The sequence below is a fragment of the Pseudonaja textilis genome, chromosome 2 (assembly GCF_049901715.1).
Source record: "Pseudonaja textilis isolate UNSWEBS1 chromosome 2, rPseTex1.2, whole genome shotgun sequence".
NCBI lineage: Eukaryota > Metazoa > Chordata > Lepidosauria > Squamata > Elapidae > Pseudonaja > Pseudonaja textilis.
Window position 1 is genome coordinate 254736183 of NC_141991.1, and position 27166 is coordinate 254763348.

The 27166-nt window shown below is 44.3% G+C and overlaps 2 protein-coding genes across 3 annotated transcripts in view; one reads left to right on the forward strand and one right to left on the reverse strand.

Annotated features, from left to right (window-relative positions):
- UBAP2 (ubiquitin associated protein 2) overlaps window positions 1-27166 on the reverse strand; it is a 132913-nt gene that overhangs the window by 91131 nt on the left and 14616 nt on the right. For both annotated transcript variants that reach the window (XM_087927587.1, XM_087927586.1), the window contains exons 2-4: window positions 10157-10296; window positions 4520-4597; window positions 170-280 (exon numbers count right to left, since the gene is read on the reverse strand). In XM_087927587.1, coding sequence (XP_087783713.1) covers window positions 170-280; window positions 4520-4597; window positions 10157-10255 — 288 coding nt within the window. In that variant the 5' untranslated portion in view covers window positions 10256-10296. The remainder of the gene's footprint in view (window positions 1-169; window positions 281-4519; window positions 4598-10156; window positions 10297-27166) is intronic.
- On the forward strand, window positions 19059-20741 carry LOC148127459 (uncharacterized). The gene is given in 3 exon segments (XM_087927581.1): window positions 19059-19484; window positions 19486-20028; window positions 20030-20741. Coding segments are annotated over 3 exon segments (1266 nt in total). The 5' UTR covers window positions 19059-19187; the 3' UTR covers window positions 20456-20741.

The following is a 27166-nucleotide window of genomic DNA, read 5'->3' on the forward strand; positions in this document are numbered from 1 at the left end:
GGCTGTTTATTCCACGTTTCTGAGCTCTTAGCTCTGCAAGATTTGTCCTAAAAGGATGAACATTTTTCAGCCTTCACATTTCCCACTAAAAGCAGGAGGTCTTCCTCACAAATTCTTTTAGAAAGGCAACTTTTTAAAGAACTCTAAAGGCTCTAAATTGAGCACTTACTGTATCTGAGCTTCCTTCCAGCAAGAGGTTGATTGCTCTGTTCACATCACCATTACAATCGTGCAGAGCTACGATGCAGTCGTCCTGATTCTTCCCTGTCACTTCCATCAGCTAAAAAATAAAATAAAAATAAAAACCCACATACAAACACATGTTTAAAAAAAGCAGCTCAGAATAACCAGGGTGACTTTATAGAAGGAACAGAAATAAAACATGGCAGTGAGTGTGTCTGTATGTGGGAGTCTAATTAATATAAAATTACAACTGCTCAGATGGTTACATGTCTACGGCAAGTTATAGATTAGCTCAGAATCACTGCTACTAACTTTAGAATTTATGAATTTAATTTGGACACAAATAATGTTTAAAAATGCAAATCGAAACAATCTGGGATAGAAAACAAAAATAATGAACACATCTGAGGGCCCCACCTACCTCACTCCAAGGTGTGGGAGAATAGTCTAGTCCCCAAATATGCTTTTATTTCTTCAAGAACAATATAGCCAAAAGCCTGGGATGAACTTGGAATGTAAAAGACTGTGGGATCCCTGGTGCTTCCTTACAGGCGTTTCATTACCAAAGTAGTTAGTGCTACCTGAGAGTGGTGTTTGCAGAGAGGAGTAGAGAGACTCTGGGGTCCTTGGTACTCTGTAGATTCGTGGTTTTCTTGCAGATGTTTCATTATCAAACTAGGTACCATCATCAGTGCTAGATGGGAGTGGGGTTTGCAGAGAGGAGGAGGAGGAGGAGGAGAACAACTGTGGGGTCCTTGGGACTCTGTAGATTCATGGTTTTCTTGCAGATGTTTCATTATCAAACTAGGTACCATCATCAGTGCTAGATGGGAGTGGGGTTTGCAGAGAGGAGGAGGAGGAGGAGGAGGAGGACTATGGGGTCCTTGGTACTCTCTGAGATTCATGGTTTTCTTGCAGATGTTTCATTATCAAAGTAGGTACCATCATCAGTGCTAGATGGGAGTGGGGTTTGCAGAGGAGGAGGAGAGGAGGAGGAGGAGGAGGAGGAGGAGGAGGAGGAGGAGGAGGAGGAGGAGGAGGAGGAGGAGGAGGAGGAGGAGGAGGAGAACTGTGGGGTCCTTGGTACTCTGTAGATTCATGGCTTTCTTGTAGATGTTTCATTATCAAAGTAGGTACCATCATCAGTGCTAGATGGGAGTGCGGTTTGCAGAGAGGAGGAGGAGGAGGAGGAGGAGGAGAACAACTGTGGGGTCCTTGGTACTCTGTAGATTCATGGTTTTCTTGCAGATGTTTCATTATCAAAGTAGGTAACATCATCAGTGCTACATGGGAGGGGTTTGCAGAGAGGAGGAGGAGGAGGAAGAGGAGGAGGAGGAGGAGGAGGAGAGGAGGAGGAGGAGGAGGAAGAGAACTGTGGGGTCCTTGGTACTCTGTAGATTCATGGCTTTCTTGCAGATGTTTCATTATCAAAGAGGTACCATCATCAGTGCTAGATGGGAGTGGGTTTGCAGAGAGAGGAGGAGGAGGAGGAGGAGGAGGAGGAGGAGGAGGAGAACTGTGGGGTCCTTGGTACTCTGTAGTTTTTGTGGTTTTCTTGCAGATGTTTCATTATCAAACTAGGTACCATCATCAGTGCTACATGGGAGGGGGGTTTGCAGAGAGGAGGAGGAGGAGGAGGAGGAGGAGGAGGAGAACTGTGGGGTCCTTGGTACTCTCTGAGATTCATGGTTTTCTTGCAGATGTTTCATTATCAAAGTAGGTAATATCATCATGATGTTACTTAGTCCGGCCATGAAACATCTACAAGAAAACAGCCAAGCTCAGAGAGCACCAAGGACCCCACAGTTTAACCCCAAGCTACATAAATGTTATTTATCTGGGGACTCAAACTGATTCAGTTTCTTCATTCCACCCCTCCCCCACACACAAAAACTTCCTACCAAGGAGGGATTGGTTTTACCTGCAGGCCATATTTCAGTTTCTCTGCTTACTTCACGGAGCCAAGACAGGTTTTTAGGGAAGGGATTAATATTTCCTGCATGCTCAGAGTGCAGACAGGAGCTACACGCATTTTCATGCTTTCACTGGCGGTGAAGAGGGGAAAAAGGGATAAAAACATCTGGGCAGGTCGAAGGAAGCCTCTGTGGCTCCCTGGGAGTCAGAGCCAGGACGAGGAATCTCAAGGATGGAAATCCACCTCCACAAAAAAGATCTCAACGTAATTTTAGTAGGATTCGTCGCTTAATGTGGGTAGTCCTTGACCATAGTCCTTACAAGCGTTTCTTTGGTAACCGTCTAAAGCAGGGGTGTCCAACCTTGGCAACTTTAAGACTTGTGGACTTCAACTCCCAGAATTCCTCAGCCAGCTCTGGGAGTTGAAGTCCACAAGTCTTAAAGTTGCCAAGGTTGGACACCCCTGGTCTAAAGTTACAATGGAACTGAAAAAAAAGTGGCTTACGACCATTTGTCACACTTACAACTGTTGCGGCATCTCCGTGGTCATTCAGAGGCTTGGCAACTGACTCGCATTTATGACGGTTGCAATGTCCCAGGGGTCACCTGATCCCCTTTTGCGACCTTCTGACAAGCAATGGGGAAGCCAGATTCGTTTAACAACCATGTTACTAATTTAACAACGGCAGGGATTCACTTTACAACTGTGGCAAGAAAGTCCGTAAAATGGGGCAAAACTCACTTAATAACCATCTTGCTCAGCCATGGAAACGCTGGACTTAATTCTGTTCATAAGCTGAGGACTCCCTGTATCTTGTTTTGGCTTTTCCACAAATCCCAACCACTGACTTTTTCTTGAAAAGTGTGATGACCCGGGGTGTGACACAAAAATAACAAAGTCACAAAAACAGAATTAATTCCCTTTTAATGCCTCCAACTTGGCCCCAATGTCCAATTATCCTTGGCTGGATATCAAACTCTTTTTTTAAAAAAACCCAGTCTTTGGAGGGAATAAATGCAGTCCGAACCCAAAGTAAAATTAATTAGAAATTTAAAAAAAACAACACAAACTACACTGAAGGAATTAATACGGCAGGCCAGGATGACAAATTGCAGACTTCTGCCAGATAATGCAGCAACCACAGCTGGGAGGAAGTCAAAACCCAGAAAAGCTTTGACAAGAATAATGCAAGCTTTGCTTCCAGCAACTTTGCCATGCGCAGTTTGTTCTTTTAAACAGTCCTCTCAGCTGCAGCCCATGAAGGGAATCAGGGCCATTTCCTCCCCCATAGACCACACCACTTACTTTTCTCCCTTATCCGCTCCTCCCTGCATGCCCTAGGATGAAGAGTTGATGGCCCTGGGTGTTTCTCTGAATGTCCATCCAGCCTGTGCCCTTCCCCAGTTTCCTCCACAACCACCGGAGCCACACTCCCACTCCCTGTCAGCTATTCCACCCCTCAGAGTCAGACTCCAACAGGAGCATGACAAAAAGATACAAGTAGTCCTTGGCTTAGGACCACAACTGGGACTAGAATTTCTGTTGCTAAGCAGGGCAGCTGTTAAGTGAGACACATCCAATTTTATGGCCGTTGTGGCCACAAAGAAATCATTGCAGTTGTTAAGTGACTCATGAGACCATTAAGCAAATCTACTTTCCCTCCATTGACTCTGATTGTTGAAAGCTGGCTGGGAAGGTTGCAAATGGCCATCACACAACTCCAAATGCTGCAACCGTTGTGAATACACAACAGCTGATGAGTAGCTTGATCAAGTGGCAATGCCGCAATGTTATTCAGTGCTATGTTGCCCTCAAATTGCCACTTAATGAATGGCCGTAAGTCAGGGACTGCCTATGCTAATCATCACAGCAACACATCAGAAGGCAGAATTAATTCAGTTTCAGGAAGCAACAGGATTTGGATACAGCTTTAGAACAGATAGGCAAGTCCTCCGCGTATGACCACAATCGAGCCCAACGGTTCTGTTGCTAAGCGAGACATTCGTTAAGTGAATTTCACCCTGTTTTATGACCTTTCTTGCCACAGTGGTTAAGTGAATCGCTGCAGCTGTTAAATGAGTAACACGGCTGTTAAAAGGAATCTGGCTTTCCCGTTTACTTTGTCCAAAGGTCGCAAAAGGGGATCGCGTGACCCCAAGGGGACACTGCGACTGTCATAAATAGGAATCAGTTGCCAAGCATCTGAACTTTGATCATGTGACCATGGGAATGCTACAATGGTCATTATGTGTGAAAAACGGTCACTGGTTACTGTTTTCAGTGCAATTGTAACTTTGAACGGTCTCTAAACGAACTGTTGTAAATCGAGGACTACCTATATAAGACTGGACTCCACTCAACTACATGCAACAGCAATCCCCTCTCCTCATTCCCCAAAGCAAAGCTGGAGTGGATACTGACTTGTTTCACTTTATCTTCGAAGTCTGCATCGTTCTTGTCGTATATCATTTGAGCCAGGCGGATTTGCTCTGCTGTGGCCTGAAAAAAAACACACACAAAAAAACCATGAAATATAAGACACAAATTTGCATTCAAAATCAAGTGTATTGTACCACAGGTCAGATTAAACAGCGTGGGAAGGGACCTTGTAGGTCATCTAGTCTACCCCACACACAAGCAGGGGACCCTACACCGTTTCTGACCGATGGCCGTCCAGTCTCTTCTTGAAAGCCTCCGGGGATGAAGCTCCCACAACTTCCGAAGGCAACTTCTGTTCCACAAGTTGATGGTTCTCCCTGTCAGAAAATTTCTTCTTACAACTGTAATTGAGCCCCAAATGTATGTTGCAATGTGAGGAGCTTTGTTAAGTGAGTTTTGACATATTTTAGCGCTTTTCTTGCCACGTTTGCTAAGTGAATCAGTCCAGTTGTTAAGTGAGTGACGCAGTTGTTAAGGGAATCCGGCTTCCTCACTGACTTTGCTCATCAGGAGGTCACAAAAGCGAATCACGTGACGTACTTATGACACTGCAACAGTCGTAAATTTGAATCGGTTGCCCAGCATCTGAATTTTGATGGCGTGACCAGGGGGATGCTGCAGTGGTCGTAAGTGTGAAAATTGTTCATACGTCACTTTTTTCAATGCCGCCATAACTTTGGTCACTAAATGAACTGTTGTAAGTCAATGACTTTTTCAACTTCCCCCTCCCCCCACTATTTACTTTCCTGCAACTTACTCTTCTATTTTTAATTGGGGTGTGTGTGAAATAAGACGTTTTCTGTGGGTCTTTTCCCTGTCCAGCAACCCCATTTTAGATTATAAGCGACTGTTTAAAAAATAAACGATTCCTAACAACAGCCTAACAAAAAACATTTGACTGAATATGAATATGAATATGAATAGAATAAGAATGAGAGAATAGAATAGAATAGAATAGAGAATAGAATAGAATATGAAATAGAGGAGGGGGAGAGAGGGAGAGAGAGAGGGAAAGAAAGAAAGAAGAAGAGAAGAGAGAGAAGAGAAGAGAATAGAATAGAATAGAATAGAATAGAATAGAGGAGAGAGAAGGAGAGAGGAGAGAATGGACTGGACTGGAGAGGACTGGACTAGGACTGGACTAGACTAGAGAAGAGACTAGAACTAGAATAGAAACTAGACTAGACTAGAATAGAATAGCAGAGTTGGAAGGGACCTTTGAGGTCTTCTAGTCCAACCCCCCGCTTAGGCAGGAAACCTTACACCACTTCAGACAAGCGGTTGTCCAATCTCTTCTTAAAAACTTCCAGTGTTGGAGGCAAGTTTACCATATTTTTCAGACTATCAGATGCACCGGACCATAAGACAAACCTAGGTTTAGAGAAGGAAAACAAGGAAAAAATAGTTTTTGGCCTCTGTGCGTCCCGTTTTCTTCCTCCCCGGCATCCAGAAGCACTTTGCAGGCCAAATACGGGCCCATTTTTGGCCTGCAGAGTGTTTCTGGACACCGGGGAGAGCAAAAATGGGACGCACGGATGATTTGGAAGGCCAAAACGGACCTGTATTTGCTCTATAAGATGCACAGACATTTCCATCCTTTTTTCTTTTTCCTTGGGGGGGGGGGCGGTGCATCTTATAATCCGAAAAATACAGTTATTTTTCTAACTGTCAGGAAATTTTTCCTTTGTTCTAGGTTGCTTAGTTCTACCTCTTTCTTAAGACGTACATGATTTCACCCACAGCACAGTAAAATGGACTACTATTTTATCAAATGAAATATAATTTCAAGGAGATTAGGAGCCGTAATCAGCACTCCAAAGCATAGTTAAAAAGCCTTAAGAAACTGTAAGTCTTTATAATGGCTTTAAGCACATCACATTAGGATGGTTTACTTGAATAACGCTTGGCTGAACAACAATAGTGACCTGGCCAGGGCTTAACACTAAATCTCTCCTTTAAGCAGAGCCAAATATAATTATGTTGGAAAGCAAAATAGTAAGTTATTGGAGCTGTAGAATTAGCACGGATGGCCCTTAGATAACTTCCTCCGTTGGCTTTTAGGCTTCATGATCCAATTGATTCAAACATTTAAATAAATCATCATAAAAAAAGAATGGGAAGCTGATATTCTGTAAAACAAACATGCCTTCGGAATCATTATCCAGCTGTTTCTGGGGCCTATGAGCATTATTTAGAAAATAAATAGTGGTGGGTGGCTGCAAATTCTTGCTTTTGGGGGAGGAATAGAAAAAAAAAATAAGGTTCTTCATCTTCGTCGTTCTTAAGTTTGTCTCCTGGCAAAAAAATACATGCTGACATTAATCACTTTAATATTTTATCTTGTTCTTTTACAAGTAGACCTAGCCTTACCGCAACTGAGCCTAGAATTTCTGCCGCTAAGCAAGACGATTGCCAAGTGAGCTTTGCTCCATTTTATGACTATTCCTGCCACAGCTGTGAAATGAATCTAGGCAGCGGCTAAGTGAGGAATATGGTTGTTCTGTGAATCTGGCTCTCGCTTTGACTTTGATAACTTTTGTTGTCTTTTTTCTACGACGAGCCCACTGGCACACAGTAAAAATGAAATGGGCTTGTCAGAAGGTCGCCAAAGGGGACCCTGGGACGCTGCATACGCCATGAATACATGCCTGTTGCCAAGCACCCGGGTTATGATCATGTGACCATGGGAACGCTGCAACGGTCCCAAGTGTTTAAAAAAAAAAAAACAACCAGTCATAAGCAGGGGTGGGATTCAGCCGGTTCAGATCGGTTGGAGAGAACCGGATGTTACTTTTACGTCTGGTTCGGCAAACCGGTAGTTCCAACAACTGGTTGGCCCCACCCCGCCCTGCCCAAGAGTCTCCATGCAGCCCGTTTTGGATCCCAGGTAAGTGCAGGGGGTGCATGGAGCCCGGGGAGGTAGAAAACGGGCCACCTAGAGGCTCGTGGAGGGTGAAAACAAGCCCGTTTCTGCCCTCCAGGGTACAGGGAGGGTCCTGGAAGTTCTGGAAGTCCGGAAATAGGCCTGTTCCTGGTCTCCGGAGGGCCTCTGGAGGCTTTTTTCACCCTTCCAGAGGCTCGAGGAAAACTTCCAGAGCCCGGGCAGAGCGAAAACGCCCCCCTTCCCACCGTGGTGCAGGAGGCTAACTAGGCCACGCCCACCATGACCACCACCCCCCAGCAACCGGGCAGAGAACCAGTTGCTGAAATTTTTGAATACCACCCCTGGTCATAGGTCATTTTTTTCAGTGCCATTGTAACTTCAAATGGAACTGGGCCTGGTTAATCTAGGGAAGAGAAGGACCAAGGGAGACATGATAGTAGTTTCCAATATTTGAGGGGCTGCTACAGAGAGGAGGAAGGGGCCAAGCTATTGTCCAAGGCACCTGAAGGCCAGACAAGGAACAATGGATGGAAACTGAACAAGGTGAGATTCAACCTGGAAATAAGGAGAAACTTTCTGACAGTGAGAACAATCAACCCATGGAACAGAAGTTGCCCTCAGAAGTTGTGGGAGCTTCATCAATGGAGGCTTTCAAGAAGAGATTGGACTGCCATTTGTCAGAAATGGTGTAGGGTCTCCCGCTTGGGGAGGGTTGGACTAGATGACCTACAAGATCCCTTCCAACTCTGATTATCTGTTATCTGTAATCTGTTAAGTAAACAAATAGTTATAAGTCAAGGACTACCTATGCTTGGTTGTAAGTTGCCTCAAGTCTCCTCTAGGGGAGTTTGGCAGCCTAAAAATTTAATAAATTAATGGGTTTTTCTAGCTGGTTATACCTCCCAATGGAGCTACTCTAGCCAATGAATGCGAACCACAGGTGATGATTTGCACTTACCATCTAAGCAAAACTGCAAATGTATTTAAAATTATGGTCTGAACTCTGGCCTGGATGTAAACAAGTTTGATTAAACCAAGAAACACCTGGCATCCCTTAAGAGTCCACCCATGTAGTTTCTGGCCAAAGTTAAACCACACCGTTAAATATATTTGCATTTTTCATTTCAATGCACCAGCTTTAATTTATGAAATTCAGCAAAAGGAAATCTCAAGCAAGACGACGCATGATTCCACTCGGGGATAATATCTGACAACTCCCTGGCATGGGCAAGAGGCTTGCAAACATAATGGTGATGAACAAAACTAAATTTTCTTTATCCTGGCTTGTTATTTTTTTTGAGTAGCCCAAAACTCCCATAATAAAAAAGAGCATGAACTGAGGAAGCATCTAGGGGGAAAAAAACCACAACATTTTTAAGCATGTAATTTGAAGAAGGACAATCCATCAGCGGCATCTGACAAAGTGTTTTAGTTACTCCTCCAATTGGAAGCCACGATTTTGCTGTGCTAAGCAGCTCTTGCGGGTCATCCAGTCGCCAGAAAAAAAATGAAAATAGCAGGAGGATGACAGGACGATCGGTTTCATTATAGCTTTTCCTCACTGCCACTAAGTTGAGAGAGAGTACAGACAGTCCTCGGCTTACAATCACAACAGAGTTCCAAATTCCTGTCGCTGAGGGAGTTTTGCCGCATTTTATGACCTTTCTGGCCAGATTGGTTAAGTGAATCACTGCAGTTCTTAAGTTAGTCGCACGGTCGTTAAGCGAATCTGGCTTCCCGCATTGACCTTGCTTGTCTTGAAGGTCGCAAAAGGGGACCTGTCATGCCCCAGTTGGAATCTGATTCTGAGGGAGAGGTGGAACAGTTGACAGGGAGTGGGAGCGTGGCTCTGGTGGCTGTAGAGGAAACTGGGGAGGGCACAGTCTGGCTGGGCACGCAGGGAGGAACGGATAAGGGAGAAACGTGGTTTACAGGGGAGGAAAGGGCCCTGATCCCCTTCATGGGCTGCAGCTGGGAAGACCGTTTAAAAGGGCAAACTGCGCATGGCAAAATTGCTGGAAGCAAAGCATGCATTATCTTTGTCAAGGCTTATCTGGGTTTTCGCGTTCTCCCAACTGCGTGTGCCTTGTTATCTGTTGAAGTCTGCAAGTTATTATCCTGGTCTGTCGTGTTACTTCATCATGGTTTGTGTTGGTTTTTTTTATTTCTACTTTATCTGTATTTTGGGTTTGGACTGCATTTCTTCCCTTTGTACACTGCTTTTGAAAGAGTTTGATCTCCCGCCAGGATAATTGGACATTATGGGCCAAGTTGGAGGCGTTAAAGGGAATTTATCTACTTTGGTGACTTTGTTATATTTGTGCCACACTCCGGGTCATCACAGGATCAGGTGACTCCGGGACATTGCAACCGTCATAAAAATGAGTCAACTGCCAAGAACCTGAATTTTGATCATGTGACCCTGAGGATTCTGCAGTGGTAATAAGTGTGACAACACGGTCATGAGTCATTTTTTCCAATGCCTCTGTGACTATGAATGGTCGCTAAATGAACTGTTGTAACTCGAGGACTGTCAATAGGTACACTGAAAAACAGAAGAAGAAGGTTTTTCAGCTTAGTCATAGTCTTCAAACTTTGGTGCTGGTTTTGGGGCACCCACACCCCAAATCTACAGAATACCTCCTGGCTAATTTACAGACTTCACACGAGTGACATTCTTCTTACTTGGCCATCAACATGTTCAGGATGTTGAGACAACGCTGCCAAATTCCTACCTGGACTACTGGTTTCTGTGGTTGTGTCGGCTGCGCGGCTGGAATCTGTGTTTTTTCTCGAGTGCCCCGAGTACGTTCACTGCCCACCGAAGTCATCATATACAGTATATACAAAACAATGTATGTACAAAATAGAAAATCTGAAACGAGAAAGAAACAGGCACTGAGATTGAAGAACAAAGTGCAGACAATAGTCTAGGACCATGATGGTGAACCTACGGCACCTAGAGCCATTTGTGTGGGTATGCGAGCTCCAGGCAAACTTACCTCACTGAGCATGCGCGCGCCTCCCAGCTGATTTTCGGGCCGTTTGAGGACTTTTTCGGCCTCCCAGAGACTCAAGGGAAGCCTCTGCAGCCTTTGTAGGCTGAAAACCAGGCCCGTTTTGTCAGTTCTGGTATTTCTGGAAATACCAAAAGTGATGAAACAGGCCCATTTTTCGGCCTACAAAGGTTGCAGAGGCTTCCCTCGAGCCTCTGGGAGGCTGAAAAAGGCCTCAAACGGGCTGAAAATCAGCTGGGAGGCACAGTGCAGGTAAGGGGGCAGCGGGGGAAGGAGCGGGGAATCACACATGCATGTGCAGGGGGCATGAGGGGGCCACAAACATTGCAATTTTGGGTACAGGAGCCCCAAAAGATTAGCCACCAGTGATCTAGGATAGGGATCCCCAATCCGTAGGCCGCAGCCCACCACCTGTCAGCGGCCTATTTGCAACCAGGCCATGTGATTGGCCGGCTGGTGTGCCGGCATCTGCGAACGCGCACACAGGTTCACTCATGCAAGCGTCACGGGGACTCGCAGGCCCACTCGTTCGAGAGTTGTGGGTGTTTGCAGCCCCACTCAAGTGAGTGTTTGTGGCCCCACTCCAGCAAGCCACAGACGCTCATGTGCACGCACATGCCTGCCTCTCCCACAAAACCATCCCCTCTTGTCCCCCACCCATTCCCGGCTGCCAACCTGGAAAGATTGGGGAATTCTGGTCTAACAAGAACAGAAAAGGGACTGAGCTGTATTTCCATGTTAGATAAAACCATGAGCCTTTTAAAAAAAAAATCCAAAGATGGTATTAGAAATTCACCTGGCTGGGGTCTAAGCAAGGAGGGAGGGAGGAAGGAAGGGGGAAAAGGAGGGAGGAAAGAGATAGGAAAGGAGGGAGAGGTGGGGAAGGAGAGGGAAGGAGGGAAGAGAATGAAGAGAGAGGAGGGAGGAAAGGGGAAGGGAGGGAGTGGGAGGAAGAGGGAGGAAAGAGACAGGAAGGAAAGGAGGGAGGGAGAGGGGATGGAAGGAGGGGAGGACGAGAGGGAAGGGGAAGGAAGAGAAAGGAGGGAGGAAAGAGGGGAAGGAAGGGAGGGGGGGGGGAAGAAAGAGGGAGGAGAGAGAAACAGGAAGGAAGAGAGGGAGGGAAGAAAGGAGGGGAGGGAGGGAAGAAAGGAGGGGAGGGAGGGAGGGAGGACCTTGGGTGATTAAAATGACTTCTAAAATAACTAAAACGATCTGGGGAGTGTGGAATATGGGAGGGAGAATTTTGCACAGGATGTGGTTTCCTAAAGAGCAGGGAAGGCTGGCACTGAGAAGCTACCCAGTTCTGCACAAGCAACGTTTGTCCTCCTGCACAATTAAAATAATAACCTAAAAGATCAAAAGAGAATGACAATAACGGCATAAAAGATACAAAGCGGTGAATTCTTTAGACGGATGGACTTTTTTTTAACTGTCACCTGTGTGTGCTTAATTTACACCTTAAAGGGGAAAAAAGACGTGAAAAGAATCCACCTTGCTTACTCGGCAGAAAGGAGAGAGATGACAGATCTGTCATTTCTGAATATTGCTAAATATGAAATATGAAAGTGCCAGCTATCACCTATAAACCTACCCCATAGCACACACACACACACAAATACACACCCCTACGCAGTGTAGCACATATCAGAGACTGCCTTCCCAAGCTCATCCCATCCAAACATCAAGAGATGCCTTGCTAAAGAGGCACCTCCTCTGTGTGAAGTACAGATATTTCTCATTTAACAGCCGTTCAGTCAATGACACCTTAAGAGATGACAGCAAAGATAGGCCATATGTCTGAAGACAGGAGAAGCAAAGACAAGAGGAAAGGTAGATTCACTTAACGACTGGTGTGGTTTACTTAATGACCCAAAGGGGTGTGGCACAAAAGCAACAAAGTCACAAAAGTAGGCAAAGTCCCTTTTAATACCTCCAACTTGGCCCCCAATATCCAGTTATCATCGGCTGGAGAAAAAAACTCTCTCAAGAACAGTTTTTAAAGGGAAGAAATTCAGTCTGACCCCAAAGTACATCGAAATTAGAAATAAAAACCAACACAAAACACACTGCAGCAGTTAACGAGACAGGGCAGGATAAGGAATTGCAGGTTTCCAAAAGATAACAAAACACACACAGTTGGGAGGACTCCGGAATCCAGATAGGACTTGACAAAGATAAATCACGCTTTGCTTCCAGCAAGGTGCTGTGCACAAACACCCTTTTTAAATCCTGTTTTCCCAGCTGCAGCTAATGAAGGGAATCAGGTCCCTTTTCTCCCCCATAACCCATGTTGCTCCCTTCTCTGTTCCTCTCTGCATGCCCTAGAATGGGTCTTCCAATGAAGGCCCAGCCAGCCTGTGCCCTTCCCCAGTTTCCTCCACAGCCACCAGAGCCACACTCCCACTCCCTGTCAGCTGCTTGACCTCCCCCTCAGAATCAGGTTCCAACAGGGGCATGACACCGTGGCAAGAAAGCTCATAAAATGGGTCAAAAACTCACCTAACAACTGTCTCACTTAGCAATGGAAATTTTGGGCCCAGTTATGTTTGTAAGTCAAAGACTACTTGCAAAACCAAAACTCCGTTGGTTGTCCAAGTCACAAAAGAACAAGAATCACCCTATCTGAGCCTATTTATCAGTTCTTAAACAATACTCTCTGCTCTGGTCCTGGCTAAACTGTTGAATAATTGTATTAATACTGTAAAGGCTTCTTCAATTAACTTACACTTGGAAAGGAGACATCTATCTATTGCAATAAGAAACAATCCAGATTCTCTAATTTGCCAGAATTATCCAACCTATTAGCATTAAACTTAAAGTAACAATAGATCTGATAAGAATAGTCAGCTACCTACCAGTAATAGCTCTTATTATACATGTAAGCAGTTGTGATTGATTATCCTTAAATTCTGTAAATTCACTACTACTAGACCATTCTTAAAAGAATCTCTTTTATAGTTTATCATTACCACAATATCTGAATAAAAGTATTAACGCATTAAGCACTTACAAGAAAATATTCTCATACACGAGTTAGGAATCTACCTTTTTCCTCTAATTACAGGCAGTCCTAGGACTTAGATCAGTACATTTAGTGACAGCACTGACAAAAGTGACATGAGCATTTTTCTCACTTACAAACAGAATAACAGAGTTGGAAGGGACCTTGGAGGTCATCCAGACCAACCCAACACTGAAGCAGGAGATCCCATAACATTCTGGACAAAAGGTTATACAATCTCTTTTTGAAAACCTCCAGTGTTGGAGCACCCACAACTTCTGAAGGCAACTTCTGTTCCACTGGTTAATTGTTCTCCCTAAGTCACACATGGTTGTTAAGTGAATCAGGCTGCCCCGTTGACTTTGCTTGTCATTAGGTCGCAAAAGGGGAATCACAGGGTCCAGGACACGGAAACCGTCATAAATGTGAGTCAGTTGCCAAGGATCTGAATTTTGATCACGTGAGCATAGGGACACTGCAATGGTGGTTAAGTGTGAAAAACGGTTGTAAGTCACTTTTTTCAGTACTGTTGTAACTTTGAATGGTCACTAAATGAACTGTTATAAATTGAGGGCTACCATTACAGGGAAAACTGGATCCATCTGTAAAATTCATTTTCAGTGACTTAGTAAATGGGCTCAAACAATTCCTCCTGGACTAACCACAATCTTTGGCTCATTCTATCCATATTATCATTCAGAAAAATGAAACTTACTATCAGGAACACATCAAACATTCTCCTGCTGAGCATTTACAGGTGACGTTTGATGGCAATGAGTAAGCCATCCTTCCAGAAATTCTATCTGCAATTCTTAGTCAATTTTACTGGGATGAGCCTGAAATAAACGATTCTTTTCATTTTCTGCAAGTAATAGGAAATTTAGAGTAATTGGGGCAATATATAAGCATATTTTAGACGAACTGAGGATTGTGACGGAACCTGGTCCCAATTGCCAGGAGGGAGGAGACGTATTCCAGAGGAACAAGAGGCAATGCAGTGAGTTTTGTCCCATTTCATTACATTCCTTGCCATATTTGTGAAGTGATTTATTGCAGTTGTTAAGATATTAAGATTGTTGTTAAGTGAATCTGGCTTCCCCTTGGACACGGCTTATCAGAAGGTCATGGGGTGCTGCAACGGTCGTAAGGGTGAATAACGGTCCTAAGTCACTTTTTTCAGTGCTGTTGTAACTTCGAATGGTCACTAAACAAACTTGTTATAAGTTGGTTACAACAAGCAGTTGTATATGCCTTGCCGGGTGAGGCGGGGGGTGTTAGTATGCTTTAGTTGGGCAAGATTCTGTCTATAGGGAAGAACAATGAAGAAATGTGCTTGGAAGAAACCCAATATGCCTTCCTTGGTTTTTGAAATCTGACAAGAATAGAAATGAGAACTTTCTTTTTTTTTTGATCCTGAGCTTTGCAGGCAGTAATGGGTTAAGGGTCACACTCTGAGATCTTCACACACTTGTTCTCCGGTATCATAATACGGCGATTCCTTTGAAGGCAGGCTCTCACAAGGGACAGCCAGCATAAATCCAGATTTTTTTATTTTTCCTGAAGAAAGGCAGAGTTGTCTTTATGCCTGCCCCACCCCCTCCCAGGAGTCTCCATTTTGGATGCAGGTAAGTGCTCTGGGAGGGCGGAAAATGAGCCTTTTGGAAGTCCGGAAATGGGCCGGTTCCTTTGAAGCTATGAAGGTGCTGAAAAAAGAAGCTTATAAACCCATCCTCAAAATTTCTGTGGTCACGTCATCACAACATGAGCACTTGGCAACTTATTCACATTTACGACGGCCGCAGCATCTCAACGTCGGTGTTCGCCATTCGAAACTTCGTCACCGGCTTCCAAAGGAGCAAATCCAGTAAGGAAGAGGGTAGGAAGTTGCATGTCGCAACCACGCAACATCGTGCTTAGCGGTGATTTGCTTAACAACCGCAGCTGCCGTCGTAAGTCGGTGAGGTTGTGTGTTTACTTAACCACCATGCTGCTTAGCGATGGAGTCCCGACTGTGGTTCTCACCTGGAGCTTCTGAGAGCCTAAAGAGAAGCTCAAGGTACAGAATAGAAGACAGAATAACAGAGTTGGAAGGGACTTTGGAGGTCTTCTAGTCCAACCCGCTTGACCAAGATGTCCCTTGATCTTGTGTTAAGGAGCTTCCTTCAATCAGACTAAACACACACCTGAAACACTGTTTCCCTGGTTACCATTCAACAACCAGCTTATTTTGCCAAACAAGGTTTTAATTTCTGGACTTATTTCTTTATGTAACTCAAATTCTATTATCTAGGTTTAGAGATGCTGGAAAACAACTAAGTCAAATATTTGACTTCAGGGAAGAAAAGAAGTATCACATAGCAATCCATGCAGAACAAATTAAAGCATATTATACAATCCTTGTGATTTCCAAACCCCAAATGATTCAGTTAATTCACTGTCAAAATAAAGCAAAATAAATCCCAGAGATCATTTCTCAAGCTAATTAAGAGGCAAAAAGTTCATATATACAGGTAGTCCTTGACTTATGACCATAATTGAGCCCAAACGTTTGGTGGTTATGTGAGACATTTTGAGGGAGTTTTGCCCCATTTTACAACCTGCCTTAACACAGTTGTTAAGTGAATCTGGCTTCCCCGTTGACTTTGTTTGCCAGAAGGTCACAAAAGGAGAATCGCGTGACCTTGGGACAGAGCAACCGTCGTGAATATGAGTCAGTTGCCAAGCGTCCGAAGTTTGATCACCCGATCATGGGGATGCTGCAAAGGTCATAAGTGTGAAAACAGTCATAAGTCACTTTTTTCAGTGCCGTAAATTTGAATGGTCACTAAACAAACTGTTGTACATCAAGGACTATCTATAGTGCTTGAAGTTCTCGTCTTGACTCATCCATCCGATATATGAGATTATCCTGAATTAATTGCTGAATTGAATTGAATTGAATTGAATAAGACAGAGCACCAAACCCTAAACTTGAATTAATGGAACCCAATTGCTGAATTCACACAATAGAGCTGGGGTCACCAACCTTTCGGATCTCAGAGACCACTAAATTCATAATTTTAAATCCCGCGGACCACCAATATGAATTTTTTTTAAAGATAAATAGTATTTAGTGCAATATAGAAAATGCAAATAATTTTTTTGAGGACCACCAAAAATTTCTTGCACACCACCAGTGGTCCACAGATCACCAGTCGGTGACCGCTGCAATAGAGGCAGTCCTTGATTTACAACAGTTCATTTAGTGACTGTTCCATATTATAACTACTGAAAAAAGAGACTTATGACCATTTTTCACACTAACAACCGTTGCAGCCTCCCCATGGTCAAAATTCAGATGCTTGGCAACTGACTCACATTTATGACGGTTGCAGAGTCCCGGGGGGGTCCCCTTTTGCGACCTACTGATAAGCAAAATCAGTGGGGAAGTCCAGATTCACTTAACGACTATGTTACTAATTTAACAACTGCAGTGATTCACTTAATAAAAGCGGCAAGAAAAGTGGTAATCTGGGGCAAAACTCACTTAACAAATTTTTCATTAACAACATAAAACTGTGGGCTCAGTTGTGGTCGTACGTTGAGGGCTAGCTGTGTATGCTCTTATCAGACAATCTAGCATGCTGTGTGAACCCAGTTTAAATTTGGTACAAGGAAACAACCCTTGAGAAGGAGAAGAAGGTATTACTAACAAGGGCAGAAACAAAATCCTGGACTTACAACCACAATTGGGGGAATTTCCACTCCTGAGCAAGGAGGTTGTTAAGTGAACTGTGCTTCATTTTGCAACCTTTTTGCCATTGTTGTTAAGCAAATCACTGCAGTTGTTAAGTGAATCATACTGACTTTGCCTGCCAGAAGTCAGCTGGGAAGGTTGGCGAATGGCCATCACACGACCTCAGGATGCTGTAATCATTGTACATACCATCCTGGTTTGCAAAGTGCCCAAATTTTTATCGTGTGACCACAGGGTTGCTGCAACAATTGTGAAGTGCAAAGACCAGTCACAACTCACCATTTTCAGTGCAGTTGAAATTTCAAATGGTCATTAAACGAATGGTTGTAAATTGAGGCTTGCCTGTATGCAACCTCATTGCAACAACAGAATCCACTTTGTGACAGAGGAATTTGTGACTTGACAAGCCAACGAAACCCCAGGTTTAGAGAAGACTATCTAGCATCCTTTAGATAGAATTCTTTATTGCCAAGTGTGATTAGACACACAAGGAATTTGCCTCCAGTGCATACAACAATAGTGACAGATCATTATCATAAGCGTTGTAAAAATACATTCATCATAAAACATTAGATACAAGCATTTAATAAGTCATGGGTACTAAATAAACAATCAACATAAATCATACTAGGATGCTAATTAAGCAATTTAAATTGTAAGAGATAAGCAACAAAGGTATAGTCATAAGAAGAAAAAGGTGATAGGTAACAGGGAAGATGAGAATAATGGTTGTAATACCGCCTTTCTAGATAAGTTTGACACTGTTGTGGGAATTAGTTGTTTAGCAGAGTGATAGCATTGGGGAGGTGGGGAGGGAACTGTCCTTGTGTCTAGTTGTTCTGGTGTGCAATGCTTTATAACGTCGTTTTTGAGGGTAGAAGTTGAAACAGTTTATGTCCAGGATGCGAAGGGTCTGTAGATGTTCTCCTCCACGCTGTGCTACGAGAGCCCAGGATAGGGAGAAGTTCCTCCTCCTCCGTCATCAAACTGAGTCTGCCAAAGCTATGAAAGTCAGCTCATGCTGCTGGCCCCCAGTTTGTGTCCTTGTTGTGTGTGAGCCGCGTGTCTCTGGAGGTAGGAGCAGCGGCAGAGGGGAAACAGCGAAAGCGAAACTAGCAGCTCCCGGGGATCCGGTGGAGCCCAGTGGTCGCAGAGAGCGGGGAGCTGCTCTCCTTTAACACCGAGGCTTCGGAGCTGGGGCTTTGGACCAGCCAAAAGTGACTTCGGGCCTGGGATCGCTTATTGAGGCAGCCTACCCCCACTGCAATTTACAGCACGCAGCCTGGGGAAGTCTTTTTGTCGAGAGCGAGTCGGGAGAGTCGGGACTTGGTTTTGGAGCGAGGCTCATAGAGGGATGCCATTCACCTGGCCTCTAGTTAAGGCGGTACTTTAGTGAAGGAGCTCTCAGCGCCTCCAGTGTTTAGGCCACACAAAAAATGGGAGAGCACACAGGCCCGATCTGACTGACCTACAGGGCCTTGAAGAGGTCCGTTGTTCGGAGGTTGCCCAGAAGCCAGCAAAAAGGAGACGGCCACGGGGTCATTCAGCCAAGAGGGAGGCAGCTGCAAAGATTATGGCCAAGGCCCTTCGCAACTACGAAGGCTTCGAAATCCAATTTCAGGGCCGAGAAGTCATGCAGCCTTGGAGAAACGATTTGCAAAGATCCTGGAGCAGAGAAGTGGAAGGAGCCAACCTCAGTCTCCTCAGGCTGGAGATCTGCAAGCTGGCCTTCAGGCTGTATTCAGGGCTGGAGAGGCAGAACTAGGCTCCACCAGTTTGTCTTCAGGCATGGTCCCCAGAGAAAGCAGAGATGTTTTCCCCTCAAGATTTGGGTACATCTGGGCCTAGTTTTAGGCAGGCTGCCTGGACTCCAAGAAGCATCCAATCCTCAGAGTAATTTACTCCAAGGTGGCCGCAGACAGAGGGCGAAGGCCACCTTTACACCTACTACAGCTGCTGGCCTTCGCCCAGTGGATCCACCTTTAAGCAGCAGTCCTGAGGGTCTTAAGGAGATGGTTTCTGTAGCCATCAGGCAGGGGATTGCTGAAGGATTTCAGCAATTCCTTCACCCCACTGGGGTGGGCCCAGGATTTTTCCCTACCTTCCCTCAGGTGGTCCCTCCTGAACAGTGGGGATTTCCCCGGCCCCCTGAGCCAAGGTTTCCTTCCACTCATTCTGATTGGGGGCAATATGAGGAGAGGGGCTCTATGGATCCTTCAGACCAAAGTCACTCCTCCATGTCTGAGGAGGAGGAAGGGGAGGTTAGAGATTTCAATCTATCAGAAGATGAGGGATTAAACCCTGAACAACCCATTTTTTCCAGGTCTTTTTAAGCCATCCTTGTTCAAATATCCAGTGCACAAGGCCCAGCTGGGACCTGATGAGGTGGCATCAGAACCTTTGAGGGAGGGTTCAGCCCAGGGCGATTCTTTATTTTCAATTGTTCAAACTGAGGTGCTTCCATCACCCAAGTTATTTGTAGACCTGGTGCGTGAACAGTGCACCTCTCCAGGGTCTGGGCCACGCCCCTCATCCCATGACAGGCATTTTTATAACGTAGGCCCTTCCTTGGCCAAGGCCCTTCTAGTGGCGCCAGTTGATGCTCCTGTGGTTGCCTCTCTCTCCACATCTGGGCCTCCGACAGAACCGGAAGATGTCCTTAAGACTGACGACAAGAGGTCAGAACAGACTCTTACATGTACTCATCAAGCCGCAGCATGGGCGGTCCGAGCCTCCACCACAACATCCTTCTTTACAAGGTGTTCTCTGCGTTGGCTGCGTCAGCTACAGGATCGTTTGCCTCCCGGTGATACCAGGTCTCACCAGGACATAAATAAGATCATTAAGATCATCAAATAAGATCACAGCTGATGCCACCTTAAACTCTGCAAAATTTGCATCAAAAGCGATGGCATCTTCGGTGGTAGCGAGATGCCTTCTGTGGCTGCGCAATTGGCAGACAGACTTGCGTCAAAAATGGAAGCTTGCTTCTGCCCCGTACTCGGGCGAGAGTCTGTTTGGGGGCGCCCTGGAACCGTACCTGGTGGAAACCAGGGACAAAAGGAAGATTCTATCATGGTCGGTAAAGAGGTCGGATTTTCGTCAGGCTCCGTACTTCCTACCATCTTCCTTTCAACTGGAGTCCAACACCCGTTTTCCTCGGGGCCAAAGGGCGTCCCCTCCTCACCAGGAGCAACAACCTGATCGATTGGGTAGACCAGCAGTTTTCCAGCAAACGGCCCTTTCGGGGTGGAAGAGGTTGTTCGTTCGCTATAAGTGACTGCCCTCTTTCCCCTCCCATCGGAGGTCGTCTGGCCTTCTTCACTTCATGGTGGGAGGAGTCAACTTCGGACACCTGGGTTCCCAGGACTGCGAGGTCGGGTCTTCAACTCAAGTTCCTCTCCCCTCCTCCAAGGTTTTTTGTCCGCTGTGCAATTTCTCGGGACAGTTCCAGAGGGGCCCTCGTGGAATCAGCCATTCAAAATTTGGGAGACATAAAAGCCATCCAGGTGGTTCCGGTGAATCAATGGGGGCTAGGGTTCTGCTCCCAGCTCTTTGTGATCCCAAAGGCCACGGAGGGGGGGGGGAGGAGAAGGTGGGGGCAATCCTCAACCTCAACTCCTTGAACAAGTTCATTCCCTACAGGTGCTTCAAGATGCAGCCTCTACAGTCTATTCTGGAGAACGTTTGGGAGGGCGACCTCCTCTCATCCACAGACCTCACCGAGGCATATCTTCATATCCTGATCTGGCTCCTTCATTGCCAGTTCTTCGTTTTTGCTACAATAACAAGCACTACCAATACCGGGCCCTTGCATTTGGCCCCTAATCAGCCCCCAGGGTATTTACCAAGGTTTTAGCGGCATTTACAGCGTCCCTACGCACCCTCCCTGTGAGGGTCCAGTTCTACTTGGATATACTGATTCAGTCATCTTCAACCCACTCCGCCAACAGTGACCTTTGGATCATGATACAGATCCTTGAAGAACATGGTTTTTTCATAAACTTCAGCAAGAGTCATCTTCTACCAACCACCCGTCTCCTATACCTATGGGAGATCATCGTCATGACCTTCTGGGAGGTTTTCCTTTCCCCGGATCGTCAAGAAAGTCTGAAGGACTTGATAAACCGGATTCAACAGCAACAAACAGTTCCCTTGTCTCTACTGTCCCAGCTCCTAGGAGAGATGATTTCTTGTATAGGCATTGGGCCATGGACCCGCCTCCATGCCCAGAATCTACAATGGCTCTTGTTGCCATTTCAATGGGCAGGAACCAGCCACTCATCCATCAAAGTCCGTGTTCCTCACCTGGAAACAAAAATTTATGGACACTGACTATTGAAAATAAACATCAAAGACGCTGATTGAAATAAATTACTGGACAATTGGATTGGACTTAAATATCAAAGAAAGGGAAAAATAAAAATTAAAAGTATATAAAAATGGCAGAACTTTGTGTGGAAATAAAATTTGAACTAAGAAACATGAAGGAAATGATGCATGAAAGAGTGGAAATGTGCAGTATTATACCACAAAAATTAGAAATGGCGACGCTGATTAAAGAAGAACAAAGAGAACCAGAAGGGGAGGAGTTGAATAAAGAGGAAACCAGCCTTAAAGAACAAGTGGAACAACAAATATTGAAACAAAGGGAAAAAAAGAATAAAAACTAAAATTTGGAGGTTCGATGGGATCATTAAAGAGAGAATTGTTTGGAAAGTTAAAGAAAAAGGAAACAGCAGAAAGGGGAATTACAAAAGAAAGCTCAAGAGAGGGAGCGGAATAAAAATTGGAGTAAGAAATGGAGGGAAATAATAAAGGAAAAAAGGGGGATTAAGAGAAAGGACCAAAAAATGAGGAGATGCAGAAAGCAAACAAAAATGAAAATAAATTACAATGGGTAGATGAAGAACAGGAAAGGGGATTCTGCAAGGTAAAGTGTTGTGATATATAAGAATACAGATTTTAAAATGGAAAAGACTGGAACTGATATTTCTTTTTAAATATTTTTGTAAGGGTTAGTTAAATTATATATAAATATAACTGGAATAAATGTGGAAATGGAAATTTATAATAATACTATTTACACTTAACAAAATGATGACTAAAGTTAACATGAATTATGAGATATATAGAATAGAAATGTCGATATCAGTTTCTATAATTAGTTGAATAAGTTAACATTTTTGAAATAATTTAGAATGTAATTGAGGAAAAAATATGCGGAATCTGACTCACTCTCTCTCTCTATATATATACATACATACATACATGGTATGTAGTAGTTAGAATATTGTTATTCTAGAATGTGATAATCAAAGTGATTATAGTAAATTTCTATTATGAGTTAAGGGGGGTAAATTGAGGGATGTATAAGGGGTGGCACATTCAAATTGATAATTTTTTAATTATAAGGTGAAATTTATTGAATAACGAAATGAAATAATAGTATGTGATAAAATTTGCAAATGTAACAGATAAAAGTATATAAGTATAATGAATATAAAAATGAAATAAGAATTTTAGATAACACTGTAAAATAGACATGAGAATACCGTATTTCCCCATGTATAAGCACCCCCTTTGTATAAGCCACCCCCCCAATTTTTGGACTGTGAAGTTTTGAAAAAAATATTTTATTAGAGAAACAAGTTATGAAGAAAGAAAATTTACAAAGAAACAAAATTCGACGTCTAGACCTACAACTTCGGTCATGACGCCGAAAGCGGTGCGGGCGACGCTAGCAATCTACGCATCGGAACGAGAGTAGGAACGAAGCATTCAGGCCGATGCCTAGCGTATGCATTTCTATCGCATACTCGCACTCGTAATCGTATCATCACGTACAATTTTTACAAAAAAGTATAGCATACTGCTGGAAAACCAGTTTATTCCTACTTTATTATTTTATGCATTTTTCACGTATAAAAAGTGTACCTGCTTTGTATATGCCACCCCCCTACTTTTTGGGCTTGAAAATTTTGGAAAAAAGGGGTGGCTTATACATGGGGAAATACGGTATTTAAAGAAAAATGAAACAAGTTATGATACAAATTGGAAACGGATAAAATAAGGGTGATGAATATAAGAATATCTGAGAACATTTAAAGGAAAATGGGAAAAATAATGATATGATATGAAATTGAATATGAAAGATGAATACGTAACTAAGGTCATGCTTGTATGGAAATGTAAAAACCTGGAACCATATTGTTCACCAAAAGGGATGTTTTTAAAATATAAAAATAAAATTATTTTTTAAAAGTCTGTGTTCCTCTACCGTCTGTCTTATATTCATTCAGGTGATTCCAGTGGTGGCGGTCCCAGGCCATCAGGAAAGGTTATTTTTTTCAAGGAACCAGACAGACTCACGATCATGACAGATGCCAGTCTTTATGGCTAGGTGGGGGGCACATCTGCAAAGCGAGATAGCTCAAGGTCGTTGGTTCCAGACAGACAGGTCTTGGCCCATCAATTGGCTCAAACTCAGGGCTATCTTCCTGGCTTTGAGACATTTCCGGGACAGGGTGACAGAGTCCCACTTGCTAATCATGATGGAGGTGGCCGCCAAGGCCCATGTCAACAGATGGGGGGGGGGACCCAGTCCAAATCCTTGATGCAGGAGGCCGAACATCTGGGGTGGTAGGCAGAGAGGCACCTTCTGTCCCTCAGAGCAGATCACATCTTGGGGGTCGACAACATCCAGGCCGATTGGCTGAGTCAAGCCAAGGTCAACCACTTGGAATGGTGCCTTCACCCATCCCTGTTCCAGGAACTGTCCAACAGATTCGGTCCCCAGTAGTCAACCTATTCGCCACTCCCCAGAATGAGCAGGTAGAAAGATTCTTTACCGGGTTCCCTACCCAGGGAGCAAAAGGGACCAATCCACTTCAGAGCAGGTGGCCTCCAGGTCTCCTCTACACCTTCCTATCATTCTGGCCATTCTTCAGAAGACGTTGGAGAAGGCAGAACTGATATTCCTGGCGCCTCACTGATCTAGACAGCCCCGGTACGATGACCTGGTGAACCTGTTGACCATGGAGAATCCCACCCAGCAGGATTTCCCTCAGCCAAGGGGCCTTACTCCACCTGGAACCTCAGTGGTTCCAGTTGGCGGCATGGCGCTTGAGTGGAAATCTCTGAAAGATACTTACACGATAAGGTGATAAAAACTATCCAGGCATCATGTAAATCATCCACCAGTGTTGTTGTGGAATAATGATAACTCTGTCCAACCACCCATCAATACGTAGGTTTTTGAGGGGAGGCTCAAACCTGCATCCCCCAGTAGTTCATAGATATCCCACTTGGGATCTCCCAAAAGTACTCGAGTCCCTGATGGGACCCCGATTCAAACCTCTAAGGTCAGTGGGTCTCCATTACTTAACACTTAAAGTGTCCTTTCTGGTGGCTATCACGTCAGCCAGGAGTGTGTCGGAGTTGGCAGCTCTCTCGTTGAGACAGGACTTGTGCATTTTTCATGGGAACAGAGTGGTGCTACGCTTAGACCGCACTTTTATTCCAAAGATCAATTCTTGGTTCCACAGGGCACAAAAAATAGTCCTACCGGACTTCTGCCCTAAGCCTCAACGTAAAGTTGGAACACAAGTAGCAAACACTGGATGTGCGGAGAGCTCTCCGTACGTATGTCAAACGAACTGCAACTTTTTGCAAGAGAGAAGCAATGTTTGTATCTTCCCAACCAGCCTCCTTAGGGACCAAGGCTTCCGCATCCATGATAGGCAGATGGATCAGGGCTTATATTTCCACAGCATATGAGACTTTATCTCTCCGAGTCCCCAAGAAGGTTACAGCCCACTGTACTACATCAGCAGCCTGGGCTACTCAGGCATCCATTGAGATCTGCAGGATGGCGACCTGGGCGTCGCCTTCTCCATTTATCCGGCACTATTAACTGGACTCCTTCCCCTCTGCAGAAGCAGCATTTGGCAGGAGAGTGCTTCAGAAGGTTCTTCTAGTGTCGGACAGCGGGGATCAGATGTGGAGCCTCCCTTGGACATGCAGGCTTTGGTATGTCCCTATCCTGGACTCTCATAGCAGCATGGAGGAGAATGGGCGTTGGTAAAAGCTTACCTGTGGCGCCCTTTCTATACACGCTGCAAGAGAGTCCAGCCCCACCCTGTGTTTGTCTGGTCACGGCTGGGGAGGGGGTCTTCTTACTGTTTTATTTTTCAGAGACAAGCCATGTCTGTCAAGTTTCTCCGTCGAATAGCTGGGATTCAGCAGCAGGGACTGGCTTTTACAGCTTTGGCAGACTCAGATCGATGATGGAGGAGGAGGAGGAGTCTTCCCCTATCCTGGACTCTCTCGCAGCATGTATAGAAAGGGCATCTCAGGTAAGCTTTTACCAACGCCCATTTTCACAGCCTTCTTTTTGACTCGTGCAGAATACAGATCCTCAAATGGAAGGCAGATTGGGAGCAATTGTTGTTGTTTTTTTTCTGCAGTTCTACTTTAAGATTTACCGGAGATCAATACATATTATTCAACTAAGAATAGGTAATTTAAATAAATTCATCTGTTAAGCGTTAGTCCTTCCCTCTAATATGGCAACCTGTGAAAAATGTCCCTCAAGCTGTGAAACGGAAAGGTAAGCACTCACAAGGCCTTTACTTGAGCCACGTGTTTATTTCTATCTGTGTATATATTTCTTTTTGACCACAGATTATTCAGAGTCTCGGGTTATGAGATAAAACAGGGAAACATAAACAGTGAATTAGTTAAAAACACAGACCTTAGAAACACGCCATTATAAACAAGTTACACTAATTGCATTGAATAAGTGACGAAGAAGAAAAAAAAGAACGTCAGGCCATGATATTAATAGCTCCCTAGTGGCTCAAGCCAACTTTTTCCCGGTATTGAACAGAAGACGATGGCTATGAACCTTCCAAAAAGCAAGAGCCTTCCAAAGCCACAACTAAGAAGGCCCTGCTCAAATAAGGTGCCACTCATCTTTTTGGAAGCTATATAATGGGAAGGTTATGCCTTCAAATTTCATGCACCAAATGAAACCAGGAACTATTACAGGCAGTCCTCGAATTACAAACGTTCATTTAGTGACCATTCAAAGTTACAACGGCACTGAAAAAAGTGACTGAGGACCGTTTTTCACACTGTGCAGCTTTCCCAAGGTCACGTGATCAAAATTCAGATGCTTGGCAACTGACTCATGTTTATGACGGTCACAGTTTCCTGGGGTCATAGAATCCCTTTCTGTGGCTTCTGACAAGTAACGTCCATGGGGAAGCCAGATTCACTTAACAACCGTGTTACTAATTTGACAACTACCATGATTCACTTAACAGCTGTAGCAAGAAAAGTCATTAAATGGGGCAAAATTCACTAAATATATGTCTCGCTTAGCCACAGGATTGTGGGATTCATTGATGGTTATAAATGGGGAACTACCTATGCTACCAGAATCTGCTAAGCAGAAAACAGAAAGGATCTTGACATTTTTCATAATTTAACACAGTAAATTTTCATTTCTAGCAGATGAGAAATTCCTGGCATCGATTATTAACAGCCTTGGGCAGTTTCCTGGCACAATGGCAGCAGCTTTAATTTACAATGCTTGCTCTAAATATATTCTTGTAAACCAATTAACAAAATCAAGTTAATGTTAAGTTTTAAACACACATTGCTTCATTTATCATTAAGCAGAATTGGGAGCATGTACACTTAAAACAATGGTTAATTATAAATCAAGAAAAAAGGATTTTAAGTTAAAGACCCCATTGTAAAATGAGTTTTCCCACTACATTTGATCTTGTATCTCAACAGTATCAGAAATATAATACTGGCTACTTCAGAAATGTTTCCTAAAATGTATAATTTACTGTCAAAAAGAGGATAATTATCTTTTAAGCCACTGAAAGTGAGGCTACACTATGGTCTGGGCTGGGTAATACAGTACATATTCTCTCACATCAGAATCACTGTCTGTGATTGCACAAATAATCGGTTA